Source organism: Chionomys nivalis, chromosome 4 (genome assembly GCF_950005125.1).
Source record: "Chionomys nivalis chromosome 4, mChiNiv1.1, whole genome shotgun sequence".
Taxonomy (NCBI): domain Eukaryota; kingdom Metazoa; phylum Chordata; class Mammalia; order Rodentia; family Cricetidae; genus Chionomys; species Chionomys nivalis.
Genome location: NC_080089.1, coordinates 6,878,731 through 6,889,106, shown reverse-complemented (window position 1 = coordinate 6,889,106; position 10,376 = coordinate 6,878,731). Strand labels below are relative to the sequence as shown.

Genomic DNA, 10,376 nt, shown 5'->3' with positions numbered 1-10,376 from the left:
TTTATCCTATTTTTTGTAAGTCTAAAGTTTTGTATTTAATCTACCTTTCATTATAACTAAAGAAAAGTATAGCTTTAACTATCTATCTTTCAATTTCATCAAAGATCACAAAGGATATAATATTACCTAAGTTAACAGGAAGTATATTGTAAGCAGCTTCCAAAACTCTATAATTGACAAGAGACATCTTGCTGCCTGAACAGTTACCCAAAGTTCTTTTGTAACATTCTGGGAGCCATCTTCAGCCTACAGGCCTATAGTATCTATTAGACATTTTCATGAAGCAAGAAATTTCAAAGACAGTTTCACCTATATTGGCAGTTTGTTAGTCACTTTCTTCTGTGTTCTGCAGAATATCTGGTAGACTCTTTCAAGAAGCCAGAACCACGAATGACTATCTCAACATAAGTCCAGCAGTTAATTTTTTCTTTGGGTCCTGCATGTCCAGTTTATACAGCATAACATTAAGCAATACAGGCAAGAGCAATTTCTTGTCCAAATGGCTAACTAACTCCATGAGGAGCCTCTTCAATGCCCATCATCCTCTTGAAGTAGACTGGTGTTGCCGGGAGCAGATGTGTCTCATTGTCTTGAAAAGTCCTAAGTTCTTAAACATTTTAAATGCCATATTCTGTAGTCTTTGAAAAATTTGAAGAATACCTATCTAACTGAAATATATCTTTATATATCTAGAAAACCTAACATGACTACAAGCTTGACTATTACAGATGATTATCTATTAACCTATATTTCTTAATTATATATTCCATTTTTACATGAACTGCACAAACACAATAACTTAATCAAAGCAAAAATATACATAAAACAAAATCAACCTTAAATTTGTATCAATAGTCCAAGATCCATACCAACACAAAGTATTCATCTACATAGTGAATTCCCCTTTAAATGTAAACAAACATTTATAAACATTTAAGGAATTTAGGTGTAGTCCTCTCCAAACCACTTCCTGCTTTTTGCTGGGCAACATATTTTTAGGTGCTCAAGGAGATCTTTCAGGTGGTCTTGGTCCATCAAACCACATTAGTTCAGAAGGAATTGTTACTTTTTAAATCTATAACTGTCTATATGCTATCTCTTTAAAGACTTTGCTTTTATTTTTAAACCATTTACTTCTTTTTTAACTATTTCTTCTTTTCCAAAGCCTATGTGCATTTATCCAACACCATGACCAATTCAGATCTTTTTCATCTGAATCTGCCTTTATTGAGTATCTATAATCCTTTCCTGGCCAGGAGCACTTTCAAATGGTAAGCAGTGTGGTTGCAGCAGCCCTGGATGTGACTCTGCCTCTCCCAGATCTTCAATATGGTGGAGGTACCACAGCTCTGGGATGCTGGATGGGAAACACACTTACTACCTCAACTCTGGTAAGCAGTTGACCCAGGCTACCACCAAATAACTTGAACCACAGTGTCGACAAACTATATTCAAGTAATTGGCCTTCTGAAACAGTCAGAGCTGTTGATGCAACTAGCACAAACCAGGAAACCTTCTTAAAAGAGCCACACAGCTTTTGCTGCTACCACTGAGTCATGAAGCCTTCTCTTGGAGGAGCCATGCCTCTGCTCAATGCTAGCAAACAGAGCCCATTGTGAAAAAATCTCCTGACTACCAAGAAGCCATGTTTAACTCTGTTCTTTTGTGACTAGAATTTCTTTCCAAGCTTTTACAGGTTTTACATGGACCCAGGTCAGTCCCACGTTGACATGCCAATCTGTAGTTGGAGGCTACTCATTTGTTTCCCTGACTGCCCAGACCTGATATAATCACTCATAAACTCTATTATTTAAATCACTGCTTGACTAATTCCTTAAGTGTATTGTTTTCTAGCTCTTATAACTTAAATTTCATTAAATTTCCTTTAATCTATATATCACCATGAAGTCATGACTTACCAGGCAAAGTTCCGGCATCTGTCTCTTCCAGTGACTACATGGCATGCCACTGACTCCACCTACTTTCTCACAGAATTTAGTTTAGTTTTCCCACCTAGCTCCATTCCTCCCTATCACAGGTCAAAGCAGCTTCTTTATTCACTAACCCATAAAAGCAACACATATGCAGAAGGACTTCCCACATCAGTAAAGCACTTGTCTATCACACGTGAAGTACTTGACTCAGTCCACAGCATTCTAATGAGGTAGATGTGATGTTATGTGCCTGTAATGTAAGCATTCTAGAGGTGGATGCAGACATATCTGAATTTTAAAGTCATCATTGCCTATATAATGCATGTGGGGCAGTCTGGACTACATAAAAACATGTATCAAGGGAAAAAAACAGATAAATTTTCAAAAAGAGATGCTATAAGAAACACACAAAAATGTTTTTTATACTAAAGAAAATTTAATCAAATGGGAAGTGAATCTTCAAAAATGAATGAAGACATATACAACAATATCTGCCATGTTAAATACAAAAGTAGACTATTTCCTTTAATTTCTTTATAATGAAGATGATAGCCAGAGGGACAAAAACATAGAATTTTATTTTGAGTTATACTCCCAGAAAACTGCTTAAAACAGATAGCCAGTGTTCCTGTTGGGAGACTAAAAGGAGACATGAGAATGTTCTAGAACTCAGTTTAGAGTCCGGAGTGAGCCAGGGAGCAAGCTAGAGGCTGTTGGACGGCAGGAGCAGAGCAATGCCTAAATCAAAGGAACTTGTTTCTTCAAGCTCACCAGGCAGTGATTCTGACAGTGAGGTTGAAAAAAAGTTAAAGAGGAAAAAGCAAGTGGTTCCAGAAAAGCCTGTGAAGAAGCAAAAGCCTGGTGAGACTTCTAGAGCCTTGGCATCTTCTAAGCAGAGTAGCAGCAGCAGAAATGATAACATGTTTCAGATTGGGAAGATGAGATACATCTGTGTTCCGGACTTTAGAGGAAAAATTCTAATTGAAATTAGAGAATATTGGATGGACTTAGAAGGTGAAATGAAACCAGGGAAAAAAGATATTTCTTTAAACATGGAGCAATGGAGCCAGCTGAAGGAACAGATTTCTGACATAGATGATGCAGTAAGAAAGCTGTAAAATCTGAGCCATATCAAACTGTACTGTTGTTGTTTCAATCTGTCTTTTTACATTGGCTTTTGCTTTCTAAATGTTGTTTTCCAAGCTGTTGTATATTTGGAGTGCAGAACAATTTGTAAAGTGAATACTTTTTTTTAATGTGCATTATTAAAATGTTCTGAGTGAAGCTAAATGTCAACTTTATTAAAGAAGATTGCTTTGTGCCCCCCTACCTAGTGTAAAATAAAGCCAGATTGTTACAATCTTACTGTTGTAGCCTTTTTTGATCAAAAAGACTAGTTATTGTGTAAGGCTCAAAGAACAACCGTCATAGGCATATTCAGAAGGATTTATATTGCATTGAGCTTAGAGGTTTGCTTTGTAAAATGCTTACTCAGTATCTTCCAAAGCCAATGTAAAAAGACAACCAAATTTGTTGAAGTTTGTTCTCCACAACAAAACTTTACTTTTTCTTCAATTTCCCTAATAACGTATTATTTCATGTTCAATTTTTACATCACTCCGTATTTGGGTATATTATGCTGGTTTGGAAAGTCAAACTGTTGTTATTGCCTTCCAAGTCTACCATATTAATATTAGCAGATAGTTGTTTGGTAACATGACTTGTATGAGAACGTCAAGCAAGTGTATGTCATTACTCATATCTCTGTGTAGGTGTTGCTTAGACTACAGACTTTGATGTCTGATGAGCTTTCACTTAGTACACTATTCACATTGGGATGGTGTCTGTAAAGTCAGCTATTAAATTAGATTAGACTTTAGTAAAACTTATGAAACTTTATTGGTCTACTATTATATTCTAATAATGAGTGTGGATTATATGTACACGTGTCAATGAGCTTTATTGTCATGGTAAGTTATGTGTACGGTTTTTAAGACTTGGCTGTTTAATCTGGACAAGAGACTTCTACACTTCATGCTAACTAAATTTGATAGACACTGTTGATTGGTTTTCATTTAACCACAATGATAGGCAGGCATAGATTTCAGGGCTATTGCCCCAGTGAATAGGGCACTGTTCCTTAGGGAAAGACTGCCTACAAAGAAACTCACCACACTGAAGGGACCTGGCCTGTGATGAGAAAGTAATTCTCTTGAAATTAAATGGTAGGCACATGATATTTTGGTGACAGCAATATGACAGTGGTAGGTATAATAATCAGTAATAAGAATGGTTTAAAGACTTGTAAATACTAACTGCCAATAAGGGCTGCCATATCAGAAATGCATTATCTTATTACCAGGTTCGGTTCCCATTGTCTAAAAATTTTATAGAATTGTCAAGGATTTAAGTTAAAAATACACCTGCCGGGTCTCGTATAATTAACCTGCTCTTACGCAGATATTCTTTAGGTAACTTTAGTATGTTAGTTATTACAGATTGATAGAACTCAGTTTACTGAGTAAAGCTTGCAGGGCCTCAATGACTACTACATACATCCTACATCAAAACAAGATAGAAACTGCAAAAAGACTTCTGAAAGGTGCTCTCTGACCTCTATGCTTTTACCATGGCGGTCACATGGACACACTGATACACACACATAGACACACACAGGCACACACACACACACACACACACACACACACATACACATCCCCACTCATATGCCCATGCAAATTCTAGTTCATACTTTTAAGAACAGTCAAAATCTAGAATCATAGCCTTTTCTTAGAGAATTTAAAATTTTGTTCCTGTATTGTCTCTCTTTCCATACAATGTGCCGTAGAATTACTGAGAGAATAAAACATGAGCAAGTGACATTTTTGATAAGAATCCAGGAGATTTTTTAAAAAAGATTTAAGTACAAATTATTTTGCCTGCATGTATGCCTGTGTCCCTCAGAGGCCAGATGAGAGTGGCAGATGCCCAGGAACTATAGCTACAGATGGCTGTAAGCTGTTGCATTGGTGCTGGGAATCAAAACAAGTTTTCTGGAAGAGCAGCAGTTGCTCTTAACTGCTGAACGACATCTCCAGGTCCTATCCAGATGACCTGTCAGAACTCAGTTTTCTGACACTTAACTTAGGCTCTAGAATTCTATTCAATGAAAATCAATATTATTTACTCTTCAGTCTTTATCAATTTCTTTGATTTGACCTCAGTTTTGTGATTCTTATGTAAAGTCTCCTCTGCAAATTAATAAAAATTTTATAATTACCGAGAATTAATTCTTACTTTATTTAGTAGTTTTGCCTCATTTTATTGTATTTTTTGGTTTTGAGACTTGGTATCAGATGTTACACTGGTTGCTCTGCAATTTCTTATGTATAACAGTCTTACCTTGATCTATTGAGTGCCTCCAGTCTCTGCTTCCCTTGTGGAGTTAGGAGGTTACAGACATGTGCCACCATATTGGGCTATTATTGCTTTCATAAAGCCAGTACAGAAGCACACATTCTGATGCTTCTCTGGGTGGTTCAAATACCAAGATGGGAATTTCTGTTGTTGTATTGGGTTTATGAAAACAGTGATAGCCAGTGTGTCCAGTTGTGAAAAGAATGAGCTTTGTATCCAAAGTAGATAAAGGTGGGACTGTAAACTAACCAACATTGTTTAGCTTCCCAAAGTTCCTACCTGAGAAGCCAACAAGAGGGAGGAGATTTTAAAGCTATTATTTTTCAAAAGAACTCCAGCATAAAAGCCAAGGAGCCCTCAAAAATGCTACCCTGGACCCCCACCTATCTTGCAAACAGATTGCTCAGCAGGAGATATTCAGATTAAGGTACTGACTTCTCCTTTCTTTGACAGCATTTTCCTTTTATATTTAGGATATCACATTTCCACAGAGCACAGCTTTCCTTAGCCTTGATAGTACTGTTCACTTACTCCTCTCTCTCTCTCTCTCTCTCTCTCTCTCAAAAAAAAAGTCACAAATGCTGTGAGTGAATCTTAGCTAAATATTTGCAGTTTTGAAAAAATGCTATCGGAGAAGAGATCAGTTTCCAGAAGGGAAGCTTGGATATAAACACATCTTCATCATCTACAATGAAAGAGATTACTAAAATTGGCAAAATTAATTTCCTAAGTGCAGAATCAAGTCTGAGATAATGTGATACATTTGGCTTATGTGAAAGTACAGTTAAATCTAAATTTTATCTAAACTAAACCTTTCTAACTCAGTTCCCTAGGTATGCCTCTTTGATTACTTCAGTTCTTCCTTTCCACTCTGCTGCAGTGGAATTTAAAAATGATTACAATTGGATTGTTTCTGGATTTATTTAGTTTGTGGAGTGATGAGCAGAAAATGCTCACAAATGCCCACTGCCCAGTAGAGACTTTGACTTTATGTTTTTCAATATCCTACACAGAGGAACACTCAGGCTGAATGAGAGCCCGTAAACAGTCTTTTGATAAAAATGCACTGCTTTATTCATCTCAGAGTAAAGCTTCCCACAGTGAGTGATCCATTATACTACTTAAAGCTTTATCCTTCTGTGGAACATAAGAAAATGTTTTGCTTTCAAACTGAGCTGCATTGCTTCTGTCTCTGCTCTGGGAGCCAAAGGGTTTCAAAATTAATAATCTCAAGCTATTTATGAGTTGGGACTTGCAATATTTTCAAAACAATGACTTAAGCATAGTTGTATCAATTACCTCATAGTATTTGGGTGTTCTTGCAATTTTAATATTATTGGCCCTCTACAATACAATGAGTGCAAATGAAAATGACATAAGATAACTAACAAAAAACCTAATTTGATTTCCACAGAAACATCCAAGATTCCTTTTTAGTGCTATGTACTATTTTGTACAATTCAAAATGACTTACTTAAGTATACTGTCCCTTGAGAAAGGACTTGGGTATTTGGAAAGGCATTGTTCAATATTTTCTCAATTTTAAAAAAGCACATGTTTTTAATTTGGTAAAAGCACAAGTTTCTGACTTTAGTTGGTGATTGCTACAGTTCCAATGTTATAAAGTCTTTGTCCTATTCAACTTTTTCTTATTTAAAAGTATAATCTTAGGATGATTTATTTTTGTTCCATGTGTATTTTGAGCACACCTCATAAACAATTTTAGCAGAATTGCTTGTCATAGCCAGAACCTTGAAACAACCTAAACGCCCATTTACTAAAGAATGGATAAGGAAAATGTGGTAAATTTATATAATGGAGTACTACACAACAGACAAAAAATGATGACATCTTGAAATTTGCAGACAAACAAATGGATCTAGAAAACATCATAATGAGTGAGGTAACTCAGAACCAGAAAGACAAATATCAATGTACTCACTCATAAGTGGCTTTTAGGCATAAAGCAAAGAAAATCAGCCTACAATTCACAATCCTAGAGAACCTAAACAATGAGGACCCTATGAGAGACATTCATGGATCTAATCTACATAGGAAATAGAAAAATACAAGATCTCCTGAGTAAATTGGGAGCATGGGGACCATGGGAGAGGACAAAGGGGAGGGCAAGAAAAGGGAAGGGAGCAAAGAAAAATGTATAGCTCAATAAAAATCAATAAAAAATAAACCACTGCAGTTACTTTTTTCCTAAAATCAGCGAATCAGGACCCTTGGGACTCAAGCATTCTTTTATTATAGAAGAGAAGACCTACTTAGAAGCATAATTTTCTATATTTAATGAAAATAATTCATTAGTCAGTTTATTAGGAGCTCAATATACCCCAAAGGAAGGAAGGTATTTGTTAAATAATGGAATTGCTGTGCAGGGGTCTCAATCAGATTAGATTTTCTAAATCAAAGAACATAACACTAAAAACTAAAACATAACACTAAAAACTCCTCAATACAGCTCACTCTTTCAAAGGACAGATGAACAGAGAAAAGAAAATCTATCCTACATTAAGGAATATGTGTCTTTCCTAGAATTCAGTATTGAATCTATAATTTATTACACACTTGCTAAGTGGCTTGATAACCCTGTTTCTTTTAGAAGGCACACAGTAAGTCTCTAGGGATTGAAACTCTGGGTTTCCTGATTGTTCATAATTATAACTACTACTGTAGTCTTAGTTTGCACAGAACCATATAAACAGTCTATGAAACAGCATCTACATCTGTGGTTAGCCCTCAAATGGTGTCCTTTCATTCACTGGAGGGAGCCTTACCCACTCTACACTGAAAATATGAAAGTCAGAAAATAGATTTTACTTTAAAGAACATGTTTTAAATTATATCACACAAAAGAGCATGTAAGTTTTAATTGATTGTCCTATAATTTCACTGACAGAAACTCCAGTGGAAAACTGTAGTAGTTGGAAAGACAATGTTACCCATAGGCCCAGATTTGAATGTCTGGTCCCTAGTTTGGTGTATTGTTTTGGAAGGATTGGGAGGAAAGAGGTACACTACTGTGATTAGGCTTTTTGTTTTCAAAAGTAAGGTCTGATCTCCCTCTGCCTCTAACTGCCAATAATATGTCAGCTACTGCTCCAGCATCTACATGCTGAACCTACCTTTCTTTCTTTCTTTCTTTCTTTCTTTCTTTCTTTCTTTCTTTCTTTCTTTCTTTCTTTCTTTCTTTTTTCTTTCTTTCTTTCTTTCTTTCTTTCTTTCTTTCTTTCTTTCTTTCTTTCTTTCTTTCTTTCGTCTTTCTTATATTTAGGAGCATTTTATTGATTTATATTAATTTAATGAATTTATTTATTTTACATCTAGACCATAGTCTCCCCTACCTCTCCCCCACTCTTTCTCACTACCTCCCTCTGTCCACTCCCCTCAATCAACCCCTCCTCAGTGTCTGGTCAAAAAGAGTCAGACCTCCCATAGGTGGCAGCAAAGCATGATATTACCAAGCACCTCCCCCTGTATTCACGTTAGGCAAGAAAATCCATCTTGAGGAACAGGTTCCCAACAGCCAGACAAACCATTAGTGATAGTCTCTTCTCTCATTGCCAGGAGTCCCACAAATAGACCAAGCTACACAATGGTCATGTATATGCAGAGGGTCCAAGCCAGTCCCATGCAGGTTGTCTATTTTTTGGTTCAAACTCTGTGAGTTCCCATGAGCCAGGCTAGCAATTTCTGTGGGTTTTCCCCCAATGTCCCTGACCTCCTGCCTCCTTTAATTCCTCCTCCCTCTCCTCAGCAGGATTCCCCATGTTTGGCACAATGTTGGCCACGGGTATCTGAATCTGTGTCCATCAGTCACTGGATAAAGATTCTCTAATGACAACTGGGGTATTCACCTATATGATCACCAGGAATGGCCAGTTCAGGCTATGTATATACTATTGCCAAGAGTCTTAGCTGTGACCATGTTTCTAGAGATAGTTTCTCTTGCACCAGGTTTTTACTAAACCCTGAAAAGCCCCCATTTGCTGTCATCTGTCTCAGCACTCTCCCTTGCCACCTACCCCTTCATCCTGATCCCTCAAGTTCTCATGCCCACCCACTCCAAGTTCACGAAGGGTATTCTTTAGTATTCTCTATTTTCCTTTCCCAGGGAGATTCATTAATCCCATCTTGTACATGTATTGTTACCTAGCCTCTCTGGTTTTGTGGAATGTAGCATGAGTGAAGACATACCAGGTTTGTCTTTCAAGGTCTGGGTTAACTCTCTAAGAATAGATTTTTCAAGTTTCATCCATTTGCCTTGAAATTTTATGATTCCAAACACAGATGAGTAACATTTCATTTTATAAATACACCACATTTCTTTTATCCATGCTTTGGTTGAGCTGCATGTTCTGGGTATTACAAATAAAACTGCTATGAACACAGTTGGGCATGTGTCCTTGTGGTAGGATTGAGCATCCTTTGGACAAATTGCTCAAGAGGGTATTGCTAGGTTAGATTGAGTCCCAGTTTTCTGAGATAACACTATAATGATTTCCAAAGTGGTTGTACTAGTTTGAACTCCCATTAACAATGGAATAGTATTCTCCTTCCTCCATATCATCTCCAGCATAAACTATCCTTTGTGTTTTTGATCTTAGTGATTCTGACAGGTTTAAGATGGAATCTCAGAGTCATTTTTCTTTGAGTTTCCCTGATAGCTAAGGATGGTGAACATTTCTTTGAGAGTTTCTCAGCCATTTGAGATTCTTGTACTGAGAATTCTGTTTCTGACTCTATATATTTTAATTGTATTATTTTGTTATGTTATGTCTACTTTTTTGAGTTAATTATTTTGGAAGTCAGCCCTCTGTCAGACATAGATGGATGAAGATTTTCCCATTCTGTGGGATACCATTTTGTCCTATTGACAGTGTTCTTTGCCTGACAGAAACTTTTCCATTTCATTGGATCCCATTTATTAATTGTTGAGCATAGTGTCTGTGATACTGATGTTCTATTCCGATCAGGGATGGTAATACCTCTGCAGTTCTTTTATTGTACATGATT

At 36.6% G+C, this 10,376-nt stretch overlaps 1 protein-coding gene across 1 annotated transcript; it reads left to right on the top strand.

Annotated features, from left to right (window-relative positions):
- The first annotated feature begins 2,650 nt into the window (after window positions 1-2,650).
- LOC130873900 (activated RNA polymerase II transcriptional coactivator p15-like) lies at window positions 2,651-3,070 on the top strand. The gene has a single exon (XM_057768929.1). It carries the CDS (start codon window positions 2,669-2,671, stop codon window positions 3,050-3,052), a length of 384 nt encoding a protein of 127 aa, XP_057624912.1. The 5' UTR covers window positions 2,651-2,668; the 3' UTR covers window positions 3,053-3,070.
- The last annotated feature ends 7,306 nt before the right edge of the window (window positions 3,071-10,376 follow it).

Excerpts from the sequence above, each read along its gene's own strand:
- LOC130873900 (XM_057768929.1), top strand. The coding sequence starts at position 2,669 with ATGCCTAAATCAAAGGAACTTGTTTCTTCAAGCTCACCAGGCAGTGAT.